Source organism: Vitis vinifera, chromosome 3 (genome assembly GCF_030704535.1).
Source record: "Vitis vinifera cultivar Pinot Noir 40024 chromosome 3, ASM3070453v1".
Taxonomy (NCBI): Eukaryota; Viridiplantae; Streptophyta; class Magnoliopsida; order Vitales; family Vitaceae; genus Vitis; species Vitis vinifera.
This window is the reverse complement of record NC_081807.1, coordinates 15,279,980-15,298,823: the sequence shown is the minus strand read 5'-3', so window position 1 is coordinate 15,298,823 and position 18,844 is coordinate 15,279,980. Positions and strand designations below refer to the sequence as shown.

The following is an 18,844-nucleotide window of genomic DNA, read 5'->3' as shown; positions in this document are numbered from 1 at the left end:
ACTAAAATTCTCCGTGTGAAAGAACCGAAATTCTCCGTGTGACAAAATGCAGGGGTAGAAGGGAGAGAAAGCAAAAATTCAGAAAATTTACATAAAATCTTCAAGAAGAAGAATCTAGCAGAAAAAATAGCTGACCTGGACATCAGGAGAAATGAAGTCTAAGACTCGGATCTTGGCACCGACTTCGCCCACAATCCTGAGCTCGCGGTCCTTGAGGGAGACTTCTTTGATGAGGTCAAAGACGTCGGCTTGGAGGAGGTTGGCCCAGTTGACGGCGATGGTGGTCTCCACCCACCTGTGAAGACGTCTTTGATCCCGGTTGACGGCGAAGGTGGTCTCCACCTAGCTGTGGAGACGTCTTTGATAAGGTCTGGGACGTCGGCCTCGAAGAGGTTGGCCTGGTTGAAGCCGACCGTGGTCTTCACCCAACTATGGAGAATCAGTGGAGAGAAAAACGGGAAAAGGGAGAGAAAACAAAGATGAGAGCCGACCGTGGTCTTCACTCAGCTGTGGAGAATCAGTGGAGAGAAAAACGGGAAAAGGGAGAGAAAACAAAGATGAGAGCCAGTGGTCTTCACCCAGCTGTGGAGAATGAGTGGAGAGAAAAACGGGAAAACGGAGAGAAAACAAAGATGAGAGCCACACAGCCAGCTATGGACGGGAAGAGAGCAAATTAGGGGGGGAAAAGGGGAAAAGGAAGAGAGATGGGGGAGAGAACGGGAGGGGGAGGTACCCGGTTTGAAATTATTTTTTTTTCCTTTTCATTTGGATGGCTGAGATTTAATCATTTTCATCCAATGGCTGAAAAAAAATGGAGGCATTGTACCGAAGGAGGTATTGTAGAATTTTCCTAAAAATAAATAATGAGAATTAATTTTATTAAATTGAATTTTTACATGTATTAAAATAAAAATCTAAATGAAAATGGAGTCAATTTTTTATTTTATTTACATAATAAAATTTGTTATCAATTTCTTAATAGTACATATAATTAATTTAAAATAATATTTTTAAATCGGTATAATATTTCAATACATGCATCCTATTACCACCAAGTTATTGCATCTATCTTGCGCCATCTCACTTGGATGGCCTACGTGGCAACGATTTTAGTTTCAGATTTTTTTAAATAATTATTTAAATAGAAAATAAAAGTAAAAATAGAAAAAAAAACTTTATTATAAGGCCACAACACATCATTGGGTATTTTTTCAAAATGAATATTAAAATTTTATTTCTTCGAATTAAAAATAGATAATAAATTTTTAAAAAGTTGTGATAAATGACAATATTTTTATTAAATAATCAAACATTATATTTTAAAAAGGACATTATTCATAATAAATTAATAAGATTTATTTATTTATTTTGAGAAAAAGACATAAGTTTAAATTCATGAATATTTGAAACAAATTTCTCAAATCACCAACTTTTAAAAATGATTATTACAATTTATATATATATTTTATTAAAATAAATAGTACTACTTTAAAAAATATAATGTATACTAATATTTTTAAAATGAATATTAATATTTAAAATGGTAAGGGACAAAGAGTGTAGTTTGTTTAAATGAATAATTAAAAAAAAAAAACTATACTTTTTGTTTATTGATTTAATGGATGGAGTGTATCAATCACTTTGATTGAAAAAAAATGTTAAATCATATAATTTATTTATGTTTTTTTTCTTCAAATATTTATAACAATTATAGAATTGATTTAAATATTTAACATACAACACTAACAATGATATCCTTTCAAAATTAAAAGATATCAAGTGGTCATTTCACAATTTTTTTTCCCTGATGTGACAACTGAGATTTCTCAATAACATATATTTGAAAAATGATTTCCAATGAAATGCTAATTAAGTTTTGATTGCAATGATTTTGCCATGTCGTGGCCTGAGCTTGGCTTAGTCGTGGCTCCTATACATGTTTTAATCAAATAAAATACAAGTAAAAAATAATATACCTCTACATGTTTAATATAAACAAATTACTGGTCTTTCCCTATGTAATAATAAAATAGGAATTATTGGAAAAAAAAAGTGGTGTTTGGAAGCACTTTTTATTGTTTTTTATTTGTTATTTGTTTTATTTTTAAACTTTTCTATAAAATCTACTCATTTTTATAGTAAGAGAGAAGATTTAAATATAAAAAATTGTTTAAAACTTTAAAAACTTTGTGTTCTTAATTTTTTTATAAAACAAACTAAAAAGTAGTTTTGAAAACATAATGTGAGTCCTTACTTATATAAAAATTTATATAAAAGTTTTGTTATTTTTTTAAAAGAATAAAAATTAGAAGTATATTTGAATTCCTACTATGTCTTTAATATTTCATCCATTAGTGTTTGGTTAATTTCTAAGATATAGAAATTGCCCTTTGAATTTTAAGTTATCCAATTGATTGGAAAAATATTGAATCCTATGACTATTGCATTGTCACAAAATAAATAAATTTACAAACAATATTATACTTTTATAATAACAATTAGATTGTTGACAAATGTAAAATCCATTTGTAATATGTATCACATAATACAAAGCGAGTGAAACAAGCTACTTCTTGTTGCTCCTTTCCTACAAGTACTTCTTTTAGACCTTGTGATCTTCCTGTGAATGTTCTCTTCAACCATCATTGTCAACCATTTAGGTTTCCCTGTTAAGAAAACGAGACACTCAAGAGAATACCCAATTACCAATCCATATCCATATCCCATCAATGTGATTTTCCAATCAAACCCACTTTCAAACTCTGCATCTGCTTCTTTTGAAAGCTCTAGTGTTTCACCAACTATGCATTTCTTCGATAATGGAAATCCATATAGCCCTGAGTTCCCATTGTATGAATCATTTCCAGATGTCTCAAACCGATTGCCTCGAGGTATAGTTCTAGTGAGATTGTTTTGGAAAAGATTTGAAACTTCAAGAAATATTAAACTTGTTAATTCTTGTAGAATTCTCCCAATAAGCTTGTTCGAAGAGAAGTCCAATGATTCAAGCAACTTCAAATTCCCGAAAGATTAGGATATGTCCTACAATGTTGTTATGAGACAAAATGAGCCCTTGGAGTGAATTAAGATTTCCAATGGACTTTGGAATCTCTCCTTGGAATTTGTTGCTTGATAAGTAAATTGTTGTGAAAGTATTCAAGATTTTCACAAATTCAATCTCCAACCCCTTGATTGTCACCATTACAAAATCTTGATAATAATAATCCCCTATATATTTTCTTGTCATGTTGCCTTCATCTACATTCATTATTTCTTTCAAACTTTTTAAATACATTTTAGGCAAGTCACCTTCGAAATCATTATGGGCAAAATCAATGATTCTTAGGCTCATGAATGGGGATTTGATTTTGGAAAACCCTATTTGACCATGGAAACTATTAGAGTGTAAAACAAGAACTTGTAACTTTGGAAGAGTTTCCAACCAATGGGGAAATGTATTACTTATCTTATTATTCCCAAGGTCTAGAACTTCAAGTTTTCTACAAATGATCAAAGATCAAGGTACTAGGCCTTCTAATTGATTATCGTTGAAGTCAATATTCCTAATAGCATTACTCTTTAAAAATGTTTGAGGAATGGTGCCATAAAATTGATTCCTTCGTAAATTCAAAACAAAGAAATCTTTGTTAAAATTCCCCAAACAATGAGGAAGCATGCCACTCAAGTTGTTATTAGACAAATCAAGAATTCCCATGGAACTCGCTTTGCAAATCAATGATGAGATTTCTCCACTTAATTTGTTATGGGAGGCTGAAAAGAAAAATGTAGAATTTGGAGGAGTTGGAAGTGGTTCTTGCCACAAGTTGGAATGAAGATCTAGAATTTGTATATTTTTCCATGGAAGCATCTCAAACCCACTTATCGAGTTTTAAGAAAGATTCAAGTAATATAGTATATCCTTTCCCATATTCCATGTCCATATTCCACTAATCTTATTATTTTAAAGGTCTAGGTTGTGGATGTTGCGTAAAATGGAGTTGGAATTGCTAGAGGTGGTCAATGAGAGCATGTAGTTTGAAAAATCAAGCCAAGTGAGGTTTCTAAGTTTTCCAAAGTTGCTTGTCTCCAAAACACCACTTAAGTTATTTGAAGAAAGATAAAAGTATCCAAGGTTTACAAGCTTATATATTGAATTTGGAATTGACCCATGTAACTCATTCATACTTCAATGAATCAAATTGGAACTCACCAATATGACCTGTGAGTTTGTTATGACTGAGATCTAATACTACCAATGATGGTAGAGTATACAACCAAGATGGTATTGTCTCATTGAACTAATTAAAGTTATGAGAGAAGCCTAACTCCCGAAGGTTTGTTAGATTTCCAATTGATGGTGGAAGCTACCCACTAAAATTTTTTCTAGAAAGAGATAATGAAATTAAATTTCTAAGGTTATTAAAAACACTTGGAATTTTACCACCAAAACGATTCCCATTGAAGTGCAATAAAGTGATTTGTGAAAGTTTCTCTAGCGAAGTACCTACCCTTGAGAATTTGGAAAAATTGAGATTCAAAGTCTGTAAAGACTTTAGATTGCCAATTGAAGTAGGGATGGACCTTGAGAATTTGCAATCGAAGAGATTAAAAGTCTGTAAAGTCTTTAGATTGCCAATTGAAGTAGGGATGAAGCTGAGAATTCGCAATAGGAGAGGTCCAAAGTCTTTAAAGACTTTAGATTGCCAATTGAAGTAGGAAGCTCTCCACTGAAATTTGTGTGTGATAAAAACAACACCGTAAGGGAATTGCTCTCACTAAATCGTGGGAAGTTTCCACTGAGATTAACGTTTCCCTCTAAACTAAGAACCTCGAGTTTTGGAAGGTGAATGTCATGGTCAGGGAATCTCCCATGTAATCCACAGTCAGAGAGATGTAATGATATCAAAGAAGACCAATTTAGCAAAGAACTAGGAAAAATTGAAGAGATGGATATACCTCCAAGGTGAAGCTTCTGCAGCTTGGTTAAATTTTGAACCAGAGAATTGAAGTCATGCGGGGCAAATTCTGCTCTATAATTCCCAAATAGATAAAGTGAAACAAGTTGGAGAGGTGGAAGATTTCAGGTGCAATTTTTCCAGAAAATACATAGTAGGAGAGGTTGAGACGCGTCAAAGTTGAGAAGCGGCCAAACCCAGTTGAAATAGAAAACCCATTGAAGTCATTGGAAGCAAGGTTGAGCCTTCGCAGGTGGGGAAAGAGGAAAAGGGTACTATTGGAATGGATGATGCCAAAGAGCCAGCTGCAACCGAGGTCCAACCCAATTACATGGCCTGTCACCTTATCATAGGCGACCCCATCCCATGAGCAGCAATCACTACCCTTCTTCCAAGACTCTGTTTTGGGATAAGACATGACACCATTATAATGGCAATCCGAAGAACTAGAATTGTTGATAGAGAATGATTGCTTAAGGTGGAGCAAAGCAAGGGTTTGGTGATACGGGCACAGTTTGGTTGAATTAGAGAAAGAGAAAGAGGAGGAAAGAAGCGGAAAACAGGAGATGAAGAAAAGAGAAGAGAAGAGGAGGAGCGATTTAGACATCATTCTTCCTAAAGCAATTGAGAGTGGAGAGATGAGAGAAATGGTGATGAGTACACACCAATTTATATGCAAATGATTCACTCTGGAAAACTTCTTGGAAACCCAAAGAAGACTTTTCTTGTTCCAAATTCCATCACATTAATTGTGGTGTCCTTTCAAAGGGAACTTGCATGCTACAACTTTTCTTGCTAAAATTTATCATAACGAAGGATGAAAATATCAGTAATCATGGATATATCGATACTTCAATTTTAAGGATATATCAGAGATATATCGACGGATATTTTGAAAAAAATATATTGATAAACCTAAAATTGATTAAAATTCATGAAAATCTAAAAAAATCTCATTGAAATATAATTAGAAGTATAATAAATATTTTAAAGTTACTTTATTAAAGAATTTAATATATGTATATATGATTATTATATTTGATAATAATATTATGTGCATCGATAAAAAATATGTATTTTATAAGTTTACATTTATTATTAAATTATATCACATATTATTTCATAATAATATTATAATATTTAATTATAATATATGTAATTTTAAAATATATTTAATATTAAATTTATGATCCATTTAATTTAATTATATTAAATGATATAAAATAAATGATAATATGTGTATAATTTTTAATATTTAATTAATCTATTAATGATATTAAAAATACTATGAAAAAAATTATGATGATAATTTTTATATTTTTGTAATAATTATAATTAATTTGTTTTTAAAATTATTCTTTTGTGTCGACTTTTAATATATATATACACACGTTTGGTACAAATTAACAAAGGGCATAATTGCCCTAGTGGACATAGGTTGTAGGAGGTCTTATATATGGGCAAAGCAAGGAATGGAGCCCGAGCAGGTGATTGGGGATTTGACTGTGGAAGGGGGAGCCTGGGCAAAGGGATAGGTTATTGGGGCAAGTAGTCTGGGGCAGAGGGAGGGCGTTTTATTTTTTTTTTCCCCAAAATTATCACCAAAAAATCAGCAATAAATTAGAGAAATATTGACGATTTTTTGTCGTGACAACAAATTAATGAAAAAAATCGATGATTTATCGCCTCCAATCGATATATCGACGATTTTTTGGTAATATTTACCGAAATTTCTTCTCTCTGATATATTACCAGGATATATCGTGTCAAAACCTTCCGATACACAATATATCGACGATATATCGTGATATTTTCGTCCCTACTCATATTAAACCAAAAAGTTACGTTTGCCTTTTGGTTTAGATAAAAGCAATTTTTTTTTAATTTTAATAATCAAATCTTTAAAGTGAAAGGGGAAGTTCATTGTAGTCAAGCACTCTATTTCCTAGTCAAGTCCTTGATTTCTTAGGTGGAAGTTCTAAAAATAAGGGTAAAAATAGAATTCCAAAAGTTGATAGCATTTCCACTAAAATCAATTTAAGAAATTTTCATTAACCACTAATACACCATGCACAAGTGTGCAATAATATGATTAGTCACTCCTTTCTATCATGGGAGAATTGTGCTTTAGGATAGCTAAAGAAGATAATAGGCCTCAAGTCCATAAAAGGTGTGAAATTCAATCCAAAAGGTGGGCAAAAATATATAATTGAGTTTAAGGATATGATTTTATTGTAATTCCAAAAATATCCTTGTAGGATTGAGGTACAAGGAGATGAAATTGGATAAAAGAAATTTATGCTATGTGATTAAGTTGCATGTGCCACCTACTTGATATATATATATATATGTTGCATCCAAAGTTCTAAAATTATGTTTTAATTATAATATAAAAGGATTGGTCATAAATTCTAAAATTTGAAATGTGAATCAATGGATAATGATGTAATGCTTATAAAATGGTATGTTAGTTTATCTTTCATATTATTTTTAATATTTAGGCACTCAAAATTTGTTGTACTCGAAATAACCATATGATTTTTTTTAATATTTAATTTTTTATAATTGCATATTATTTTATAAATTATGATAATGTTTTATGAGAATTAACCTTATTGTATTGGGTCAACCCGGCTAAGTTGCACTCTACTTTTAAGCTAGACATATTTTGACAATGATGATTAGTATTATATATATATATATATAGCCTTATTTTTCTTTGGCCAAACATTCCATGTTGTATGGAGTAGTTAATTGCAGCATTTAGAGTACTAGCTCTGTGGATGATACCTAATGTTCGAGGATCAATCTGTGACTGTCATGCATGACCAAAGCTTTTCGTAATATTTCATCAGAAATTACCCCCACCATATACTGAGAATGTAGAGGTCTTAATGAAATTAAAATCTTCTATACATTTTTGAAGGCCTATCAGATAATTGATTTGTAAATAAGAAATAAGAATCAGAAAAGATTTATTTGGCTTAGAGAAATCCTGTATATGTTCAGGATGATCCCCTCTTTCACAGAATTCTGAGGAAATTCCCAAACAGGCTTCCACTGTCTTGAATTTTTTTTGGCTACTTGCCAAGCAAGTCTGAGACACTTCTATGTGAAAATCTGAGACTTGCTCGTGTATGAAATGGGAAGACCTAAATGATTAGTGTTCTAAGTCTTATATATTGTGTAGATATCATTTAAGTCCTGCTTGGATGGTAGAACTTTCTATTAAAATGAAAATAAGCATGGAGGAATCCAAAATCTCATGTTATATTTATCTTGGAAGATACATAAAAATAAATAAAAAATACAATATTAGTTAAAATTTTATTTATTTTCATATTCTTTTTCTTTTGTATGTATATAAAAAATGTGTAAATTTGGCATGATACATGAATGAATTTTCATATTCTTTTTCTTTTTTCTTTTTTCTTTTTCTTTTTGATATTATTTTTCATCAATTGAATTTTACTGTTTTGGTCTTAATGATACATGAATGAGAGTCTTTTTGCTTCTTTAAAATTTGCTATGATTATCTTTTTCATATTTGTAGTTGAAACGATTAGATGTTAATTTGTATGAAAAGAATTTGGTGAGGCTTCTTTCAAATAAGGATTTGGAGACCATTTCAGGCCATCTAAATAATAATCATTTTCTATATTTATAGTCATGATTAAATTAATAATTACTATTTAACATTAATTATATGAAAAAAATAATGGACTGAATAATATTTTTTTTTCCATCCGAAGTCTTTGATCAGATTTTTCTTTTGGAGTCTATGTATACTTCATTATTTATCAATGACCCCAAAAGTAGTGCAAGTGAGGATACTTTCTTTAATACAAAATCATTGTTAGTGCCTTCACTTTAGAATCAAAAGATAGTTTATTAATATATTAAACATAAGTTCACTTTTTTTGTTATTTTTTTAATTAGCATAAAACAACGAAAATTTAATTTGACCAAAAATAGTTTAACTTACATGTGAAGTCCTAACACATTAATCCTACTCAATTAGAAAGTAAAGATTGAAGTCTAACCAAGTGGACACATAAAGAAAACAAACACAACTAGTCCCCACATAGTTTTATGGAAAAGAGGTTAACATTTTGGTTCTTACAGTATATAATTATACCTTTGATTATATCTTTTCTTTTAACACAATTTGATGAAGACTTGAGATTTCTTTATTCCAAATCATGACAAAATCCAAATATTATTATTTTATTGAATTTATATATTTTGAATTATATTACATTTCATATCAAAATGCTTACCTATGTGGTTCAAAGGTATGAAATACCATCTTAATCCAAACAATATTTATAATATTTCTATTGAAAGATATGAGAAATCTCATAATGGCCCTAGTAAATGTTTATTTATATATTTATAATAAAATATCAAAAAATAAAGATTGTAACAAAAGAATACTAAATCCGAAACTATCTTGAGCTCAAACCCGTTATAAAATAAAGTACAATAGGTTAAACTAAAAAAAAAAAAAAAATAGAATGCATATCAAAGCAAGTGGGCATTTGAATTGGTCTAAATTTGAAAATTCATGGGTTTATACAAAATACAAGATAAGGTTGATTACTAAATGATACAAATAAAAGAAAAATATAGATTATTTCGAGACTTTTGCCTACCAAACAAGGATTTATTTTATTAGAGTGATGATAGTTTTAGCTTTGGATTATAATTTTATTAGAGTGATGATACTTTAAAGGCTCATCATTAATTTAATTGATCACATTTAATTAGGCTAAAATAAGATAGCTTAACATACAAAGTTAATATGCAAGCCCACAATTACCAAAATACCCAACAATCTCCCACTTGGGCCACATATGTCTTTAAACAATTGTACATTACAAAAACAGTGAGCTCAAGATTTGTTATCTTAACTGTAGGCATCTCAAAATAAATTGGTCCATCAATTATACCAATATAGAATCAATCCGATCTTCGTTACATATTTTGTAACTAGACCCATCAATGATCACTACATTAATACAATCAATGACATAAATCAAGTATGGATGTGTAGTATAGAAATTTCATGTAGTGTGATCCCATATCATGTCTATTTCCAACCGGTTCAACTTTATAACTCAAAAGAGTTCAACACACTTTCAAACGTCATGCAAAACTGCAATTGAAAGAATATAACTTTATTTCAGAGTTTTCACTAAACAAAACAAAAATAATACTTAAGTTTGATAAAAAAAAATGTCATTAACAAATAAACATCAATTAACAAACTCCCACTATACATATGTATCACCAAGATGAACCACACACATATGAGCCACATGCTCATGAAACACTTTAGGTGGTACACCTTTGGTAAGTGGATCCGCAATCATGAAGTTTATACTAGTATGTTCAATAGACACCTGAAAACTTTGAACTCTCTGCTTAACAACCAGAAACTTCAAGTCAATATGCTTTGATTTTGACAAGCTTTTGTTGTTCTTAGAATATAATTCTATAGCTTTGTTATCACAATTTATCCTTAATGGTCTCTCAATGCCATCAACAATGCACAATTCAATGATAAAATTTCGCAACCACATTGCTTGGTTCGATGCCTCATAACAAGCAGTAAACTCCACTTCCATGGTGGAAGTAGCTATGAGTGATTGCTTAACATTCTTCCATGAGACAACTTCTTTAGCCAACATAAAAACATAGCCAGAACTAGATATCTGCTATCATGGAAACTAGCAAAATTAGAGTCGAAATACCCTATGATCTCTAAATGATTCAGATCTCTGATATGTGAGCATGAAATATTTTGTTCTTTGTGAATACCGCATAACCCATTTTGTTGCCTTCCAATGAACCATTCCTAGGTTACTTAAATATCTGCAAAGCATACCAACTATGTACGCAACATTCGAACGCTTACAAAATTGAGCATACATAAGACTCCCTATTGCTAATGCATAAGGGATGTTTTCCATATCTTTGTTCTTAATTTCGTTCCTTGGACATTGAAGCAAATAGAATTTATCACCCTTAGCAATGGGCATATCTCTTGGTGCACAATCCTTCATGTCAAATCTACTAAGCACTTTATAAATATATGCCTTTTGTGATAAGCTAAGAATACCATGAAAACGATTTCGATAAATTTGTATGCCCAACATAAAGGATGCATTACCAAGATCTTTCATTTCAAAATTGTTTGAAAGAAATCTCTTAGTTTCATGCAACAAGCATATATCACTACTTAGTAGTAGAATATCATTGACATATAACACCAAAAGAATAAATTTACTCCCACTGATTTTATGATAAATACATTTATCTACAGTGTTTTCCTTAAAACCAAAAGAGATAATCACTTGATCAAACTTCCGATACCATTAATGAGATGCTTGCTTTAAACCATAAATGAATTTCTTTAATTTGCATACTAAATGTGTTAATTCTTTGGTTTCAAAATTCTCTGGTTGCACCATGTATATGGTTTCTTCAATTTCACCTTTGAGAAACATGGTCTTCATATCAATTTGATGTAACTCCAAATCATAATGGGCTACAAGTGCCATAATGATTCTAAAAGAGTCTTTAAATGAAATTAGAGAGAAAGTTTCTTTATAATCAATGTCTTCCTTTTGAGTGAAACCTTTGGTGACTAGACATGACGCATTTATTTCAACATTGCCTTTTGAATCCTGCTTAGTTTTATAAATCCATTTACAACCAATTGATTTTTCTATTTCAAGCAATTCGACAAGATCCCAAACATCATTGTGTTCCATTGATTTTATTTCATCTTTCATGGCTTCAATCCATTTATGAGAGTTTACACTTTGTTTGGCTTGATTAAAAGATATTGGATCATCTTCTAGTCACATATCAAACTCATGTTCTTGGAGATACGCGATATAATCATCTAGAATCGTTGTTCTCCTCTCTTTAGTGGATTCCTTAATGGCATTTCCAATTGAGGTTGTTAGTGTTCCTCCTCATGAACAGTAGTGGATTCTTCAGTTTGAGTAGGAGGTAAGTCAGGAGTATCTAGATTTTCTAGATTTGCATCCCGAATAATGTTAAACATAGCTACCTAATCATTTTCAGTTGCAACTATAGGAATAATAACATATTCCTCTTCAAAGAGAAAGCTCCTAAGTCCAATACTCCCACCATATTCAACATCCTCAATGAATTTAGCATTACCCGTCTTTCAAAAGGACTTGTTTGAGGGATTATAAAACTTGAAACCCCTTGACCTTTCTGAGTACCCAACAAAGTAGCAACATATTGTTCTTGAGTCTAATTTTCTTTCATTAAGCCTATATGGCCTAACCCTAGCTAGACAACCCCAAACATGAAAATGCCTAATACTAAGCTTCTTTTCAGTCCATAACTCATATGGGGTTTTAGCTACTACTTTGCTTGAAACTCTATTAAATATGTAAATTTTAGTCTTTAAGGCTTCTCCCTAAGTCATTTTGGTAATGAATAATGATTTGTCATACTTTTTACCATATTCTTCAGGGTTCAATTTCGTCTCTTAGCTACACCATTTTGCCTTGGAGTTCTTGGCATGGTGTACTAAGGAACGATGTCAAATTCCTGCGAGTATCTCGCAAAAGGTCTTGGACCTTATTCCCCTTATCTATCATATCTACCATAGTACTCATTACCATGATCAAATTTAATGGCTTTAATTTTCTTTCCAAGTTGATTTTCAACTTTAGCTTTATAGGATTTGAAAACGTCCAACAATTGAGACTTCTCATGAATCAAGTATAGGTACCCATAATGAGAATAATCGTCTATGAAAGTAATAAAATACTTTTGACCATTCCAAGAAGCTATAGGGAGTGAACCACAAATATTAGTATGTATTAATTCCAAGACACTCGAAGTCCTACTGGCACCAACTTTTCTAACATTTGTTTGTTTTCCTTTAATGAATTCAATGCATATTTTCAAATTTGAAAAGTTAAGGGAATAAAAAATTCCTTATGACACAAGCCTTTGAATCCTTTGTTTAGAAATATGTCCTAAACGTTTATGCCACAACATGGAAGAATTCTCATGAGTTAATTTAAGCTTTATACCACAATTACTTGTATGTAAGGATTCATTAATATGTGAGACATAAATATCTAATTTATATAGATTACCAACCAAAGGACTTATACTAATCATATTTGAATATTGAAAAAGACTAATTTCTCCATTTCCAAATGAACAAGAGTAACCAAATTTGTCCAAATCTCATCCAAATCTAAATAACAACTAGATTCTAATTGCAATCTAAATAAACCAATCGCCTCAACAGGAGCTTTGTTGTTATTTCCCATATAGATGAATCTTTCAACATTAGTTGGTACTTGGCCCCTTAGACAATCCTGCATTGTCACACTTATGTGAGTAGTTGCACCTGTATCTATCCACCTAGTGTGATTTGGTATTAAAGCTAAGTTAACTTTAGAACAAACAAGGTTGAGAAGTTTACCCTTTTTTTATGAACCATTTTGCATACTTAAGACAATTTTTCTTCACATGTCCACCTTTCTTGCAAAAGAAACAAGTAATGACCTTATCTTGTTTCTGTTACATCTTAGGTTGTGAGGTCTCATTGTCGGAAGCTTCTTTTTCTTTACTATTATTATTTATTTTTCTTTTCCTATTGGCAACATTGTCATGAGAGGTGGTAGCTAGGTGAGCACTTTCTATTTTTTCTTATTTTAATCTTTTTTCCTCTTACACACACTGAGCAATGAGCTCATTAAGAGTCCATTTTTCCTTCTAAGTATCATAACTTATCTTACAAGTAGGGAGAGAGATCAAGACCAGATGCATAAGAATGTCATTAGACAACTCCAACTTTAGTGCCCTCAGTTGAGTAACAAGATTAGACATTTCCATAATGTACTTCCTTATGTTCCCTTTGCCTTTATATTGCATTGAAACGAGCTTAGACAAAGTGGTGCTCATTTCAACCTTTTTTTATCCAACAAATCGGTCTGCTATTTAGCTTAGGAAACTCTTAACATTTTCCTCCTCAAGCATTGCACCCCTAATGATATCTAGAATAAAGTGCTTGATGATCATAAGACTCATGCGGTTAGAGTGCTCTCATTTTTCAAAGTTAATCCTTTGCTCCACAATACTATCATTAGTAAAGAGTGGGAGGTCGTTCAATCCAAATCACATAGTCTAGATCCATACACCCAAGTAAAATGGCAATATGTTCTTTCCATTTTCCAAAGTTAGTGCCATTAAGCACTGGAATGTTGTTTATGTTGGCAGATATAACAGAAGCATTGATTGTATGCAAAATAAATAATAAGCTCACAATAAACAACAATGCCATTTTCTTTAAGCATGTATGGTGTAAATAAAATTAACTACATGTATACACATGGCATAAAAGTAATAAAATGGGCTCTTTTGATATACCTAACACAACATTGATATTTAGACTTTGGATAAAAATAAAAATTCATAAAAGGTACTATTATAAAAATGTAGTTAATAAATATTAATAACAAATTTTGCCAACAATATGTCTATCTTTGGATCGACTTATTGCATGCATGGTGTGGACCCGCATTTTTCACGTGTGCCCCCACTCGATCGGCGAGACTTGCTTTTATTTGTGAAAAAATAATTTTTGGAAAAGTCAAAGTTGCCACTTATTTTATTTTTATTTTAAAGGAAAAATAAAACAAGAAAGAAAACCTTAAAAAGTGACTCCATAATTTTTGGAAAAAACGTATCTTTGAAAAAACCCGAGTCTAGGTCCGAGTATCAGGTTACCTATGGGGAAGGTACCTCTAAAAGGTAGCACCCCTCTAAACCTTATAAAGGTCTCTACTAACTAAGTTGAGGGAAATGTGGTAATTAATTGGTTAATTATAGGTACCTAAGTAGGCTAGGTGATTCCAAAAAGTAACATGCCAAACAAGATCAAATCACAATAAAGGAGAGTTAGGGTACGTACCTGGACTACCTCTCAAGCACTATCATGAGACATCAAAGTTAGTATAGAGATATAGCACACAACATGCGTTTTATCCAAGCAAGTCAAACATACATCTAAGCACCCAATGATTAAATCAAAACATGGATATAGCTCATGATAACATGCATTTTCATAGAATTTTGGAATTAGAGGATAAAGAACGTACCTGAATAGCAAGTATATTTTATAAAATTCCTCAAAAAATACTAGAGTGGTTAGGGCAAGAATAAATTATATAAAATATCCATTATGTCTAATATACAGTGTCAAAGCCAAAATTGAGCTAAGATAAATCAAATGACTTCAAAAATAATAACAATTTCGAGTAAAGTATAAAACCATCAGCATGTAGTTAGAAAAGGAAGCATCATAAAACAATTTCTAAAAAAATGTCTTAGAGTGGAATTTAATTATGAAAAAATTTCAAGAGACAATTCCTACACATCTAGATCAACATACTAAAAGCCAAACACTCATTCAAAGGACAGATTACAAACAAAGACACCTAAAGATTCTACAAAGTCCAGATTAGATAAGGAAAAGTGACATGCATGAATAAATTTTTTAAAAATAATACATGATCACATAAAATCATAAAAAAAATGACACATATATTTCAAAGTGTCTATATCACATAAAAAATAAATTTAGAGTCGTATAATACTCAAAAATATTTTTAAAACACTAAATCTAATCAGATGTACAGACTCCAGCATGCACAGTAGTGACGAATTTAAAAAATCATTTCTCCCTAAAAAAGGAATATTTTTTAATATTTTATATCCCTGAGATCAATTTCAAGAAGCCTATAATTGAGGAAAAATATTGAATCAAATTTAAAAAATCGTCTGGTATTTTATTTTTTCAAAAAGAACTCGGGTGTCCAGAACTGGGTGAAAATGGAGCCCCCCTAAAGACTTGTTTATATCTTCTATTCCAGAATGGTTTTCTAACTCAAAAGAAACTTTAAATTCAAGTTCAAGAAGTGAAGAAAGTCATACAAGTTTTGGAAATTTTTTACAGATATCCTAAAGTTGTCGAAATGAATTTTGAAATTAAAGGGTCAGTGGTTGAGTGAAAACTGGCAGCAAGGATCAAAAAGGAATATGTGCATATTTTCAAGTTCTCCATATGGACGAGTTTCTGCATGTGACTGTCAACCATTTCCTTTTCTGAGTATGAGAAGTATATGGGCATGCCTGCTTCTGGAGATATGATATTAAACTTGGGATAAAAAAATCAATGCCATGAACAACTCAGTGCAGCCCTGGAAGAGTGAAGGCTGTGTGGCTCTCATACTGTCCAACATGATTCTTGCTTCCGGCAATCTCTTGGTATGTACTGGTGATTATAGAATCTGCATTGTTCATTGCAATTAGATCAGCAGTAAATTGGCTTGAGAAATGGTACTTATCCTCAAATTTTCTCCAATATATATCAGACTCTGGATATTTTGTTTTCTCCAATGCATGAGCAATATTGCACTGCGTAATTCCCAGCTTATAAGATAATAAAGATGCAACAAGATTCCCATCACTATAGTTGCCAATGATCAGATCTGGAACTCCCTGTAGCTCGGCAGCAATTTCATTTGATACATCCTCTACAAGGGTTTCCAGATATGGCCATACAACAAGATTCCGCAGAATGCTATTTTCTGTTCTAAAAGGCACTCAAAAAATATGTGTATGTTCTGTACCACTGATTCTTTCAAGTCTCTGATTGCGTGTGGTCCCCTTTGCATCAGGTATAAGACGGGTAACTATGAGAATTTTAGGAATGACATCAAGTCCTTGCTTTTGTATCTTAAGAAGCATCTCATTTTCCAAGGCACACACTTGATCCAGCATATAAACAATCTGTCCACCTGTGTCAGGCAAACCTAGCAGTGCTAGAGGTCTGCCCCATACTCCAACCTATTAAGCTTCAAACCCAGCACATCATGAATGAGCGGCCGATAACTAAAGTCATGCTGGATTCCAACTGATAGCTCAAAGTCTGATCAAATACACACAAAATTGGCCGCTGAAATGAATTCACAAAATTCCCACCTTCAAAAAGTAGTTCGCACGTGGTCAACATTATGAACGTCGTCCCAGTCGAGGAGTATATATGCTTGGAATTCACATGGTCATGCAGAGAAGTATTGGTTCAAATATTTCTTCCTTGTGACACAACATACTGGTTGTCACATCAGATCTGATGGTAGGACCCGTGTTTATATCCAAGAACCTCAATGTTTCCTTCATCAAGCGCGTGTCCGACACCACTCTCCAACTTGGCTTGGATCTATCTGCATACCCATTCTTTCACCTGTTGCTAATAAGGACACTTGTCTATCTTATAGATAACTGAGACAGACGACCATATAAATATGGCTGAAATCCTCAACAATTATTGAGGTAATTGTTTCTCATTATATAGAGTGTATATATAGTTGGAAGATCCTACAAGATCAAGGAAAAGATAAATATACATAATAACAAATAATCTAAGATCAAGAAAAGAATCAATTAGGAGAAGATTCTGCCTTATCACCACCCTGCAAGTTGAGTGTGGTAGAAGGAATAACATGAAGCTTGTTACGAAAAAGTAGGAACTGAGGCTTGGAGACGCCATTGGTAAAAGAATCGGCAAGTTGAAGATGGGAGGAAGTAAATGCGACTTTTAAAGAACCATTTGCTATCAATTCACGAACAAAATGATAATTAATCGCAATGTGCTTAGATCGAGACCGAGTGATTGGATTGACCGCCATAAAAAGAGCACTTCTGTTGTCTCATAATATCTTCGGAGGGGAAGGCAAGAGAAGACATAGATCATCAAGGAGCTGAACAATCTAAGCAACTTCAGCAGTAGTAATGGCTAAGGATCTATACTCAGCTTCAGCACTAGAGCGAGAAATAGTAGATTGTTTCTTAGAGCACCAAGAGACAAGATTAGGGCCAAAGAATATAAGATAGCCACTGGTAGATTGTTGTGTATCAGGACAACCAGCCCAATCAGTGTCAGAATAAGCAAGCAACTCATGAGAGGAGGTGCAGTGAAGTTGAAGACCATGATGGACTGTGCCTTTAACATAACGCAATATGCGTTTGAGTGCTCGAAAATGATCTTCAATTGGAGCATGCATGTACTAGCAAATAGAATTGACATTGAAAGAGAGATCAGGTCGAGTGATGGTCAAATATTGCAAGGCTCCTGCAAGAGACCGAAAATAGCTTCCCTGTAGTGGAGAGATGTTAACCAACAACAAAAGGAGTAGAAATGGGTTTGGCCTCAATCATGTCAACACGTTGTAGTAAATCAAGAGCATACTTGGTTTGGCTAAGAAATAAGCCTTGAGAGTTATGTTGGACTTCAACACCAAGAAAATAGTGTAGAGAACCCAAATCTTTCATTGCAAATTCTTTGGATAACCGAGTGATAAGAGTCTTGATCAAAGCAGGACTGGTGCCAGTAAGCACCATATTGTCAAATAGAACAAAAGATAAGTTGTGCCTGCTGTGGTATGATGGACAAAGAGAGATGAATCAGCCTGACTGAGAATAAAACCAAGTTTCATAAAAAAAAAAAAGAGCTGAATCGTTGGAACCAAGCATGAGGGCCTTGTTTGAGTCCATAGAGAGCACGTTTCAAACGGCACACATGTTGTGGAAATTGTGGATCAGTGTAGCCAGGTGGTTGTTCCATGTATACTTCTTCAGAAAGATGACCATGAAGAAAGGCATTCTTAACATCTAATAGATGTAAGGGCCATCCAGAAGTGACTGCAATGGATAGAATAATCCGAATAGTAGCAGGACGCACCACAGGATTGAATGTATCTCTAAAATCAAGACCATGAATTTAAGAGAAGCCCTTGGCCACGAGACGAGCCTTATGACGC

At 32.5% G+C, this 18,844-nt stretch overlaps 3 protein-coding genes across 3 annotated transcripts; all 3 read right to left on the bottom strand.

Moving 5' to 3' along the window:
• Nucleotides 1-158: 158 nt before the first annotated feature.
• LOC132253473 (receptor-like protein 9DC1) lies at nt 159-5,373 on the bottom strand. The gene is made up of 2 exons (XM_059735607.1): nt 4,997-5,373; nt 159-429 (listed from the first exon to the last, which is right to left on the bottom strand). Exons 1-2 carry the CDS (start codon nt 5,371-5,373, stop codon nt 159-161), a joined length of 648 nt encoding a protein of 215 aa, XP_059591590.1.
• A 10,838-nt stretch (nt 5,374-16,211) lies between these two features.
• LOC104878905 (sucrose synthase 2) lies at nt 16,212-17,713 on the bottom strand. The gene is made up of 5 exons (XM_010649819.1): nt 17,494-17,713; nt 17,138-17,248; nt 16,888-16,953; nt 16,655-16,822; nt 16,212-16,558 (listed from the first exon to the last, which is right to left on the bottom strand). The coding sequence occupies exons 1-5, from the start codon at nt 17,711-17,713 to the stop codon at nt 16,212-16,214; spliced, it is 912 nt and encodes a 303-aa protein (XP_010648121.1).
• An 81-nt stretch (nt 17,714-17,794) lies between these two features.
• LOC109122320 (uncharacterized mitochondrial protein AtMg00810-like) lies at nt 17,795-18,425 on the bottom strand. Its single transcript, XM_019218867.1, has 2 exons — nt 18,203-18,425; nt 17,795-18,069 (listed from the first exon to the last, which is right to left on the bottom strand). The coding sequence occupies exons 1-2, from the start codon at nt 18,423-18,425 to the stop codon at nt 17,795-17,797; spliced, it is 498 nt and encodes a 165-aa protein (XP_019074412.1).
• Between the last annotated feature and the right edge of the window lie 419 nt (nt 18,426-18,844).

Excerpts from the sequence above, each read along its gene's own strand:
- LOC132253473 (XM_059735607.1), bottom strand. The coding sequence starts at position 5,373 with ATGTCTTATCCCAAAACAGAGTCTTGGAAGAAGGGTAGTGATTGCTGC. Across the intron at positions 430-4,996 it reads CGCATGACTTCAATTCTCTG|TTGGGTGAAGACCACGGTCG; the intron begins GTTCAAAATTTA and ends GATTCTCCATAG.
- LOC104878905 (XM_010649819.1), bottom strand. The coding sequence starts at position 17,713 with ATGGCGGTCAATCCAATCACTCGGTCTCGATCTAAGCACATTGCGATT. Across the intron at positions 16,823-16,887 it reads GCTCATTCATGATGTGCTGG|GTGGACAGATTGTTTATATG; the intron begins GTTTGAAGCTTA and ends TGCCTGACACAG. Across the intron at positions 16,559-16,654 it reads GAGACTTGAAAGAATCAGTG|AGGATGTATCAAATGAAATT; the intron begins GTACAGAACATA and ends AAACCCTTGTAG.
- LOC109122320 (XM_019218867.1), bottom strand. The coding sequence starts at position 18,425 with ATGGTGCTTACTGGCACCAGTCCTGCTTTGATCAAGACTCTTATCACT. Across the intron at positions 18,070-18,202 it reads TTCTACTCCTTTTGTTGTTG|ATCATTTTCGAGCACTCAAA; the intron begins GTTAACATCTCT and ends CTCCAATTGAAG.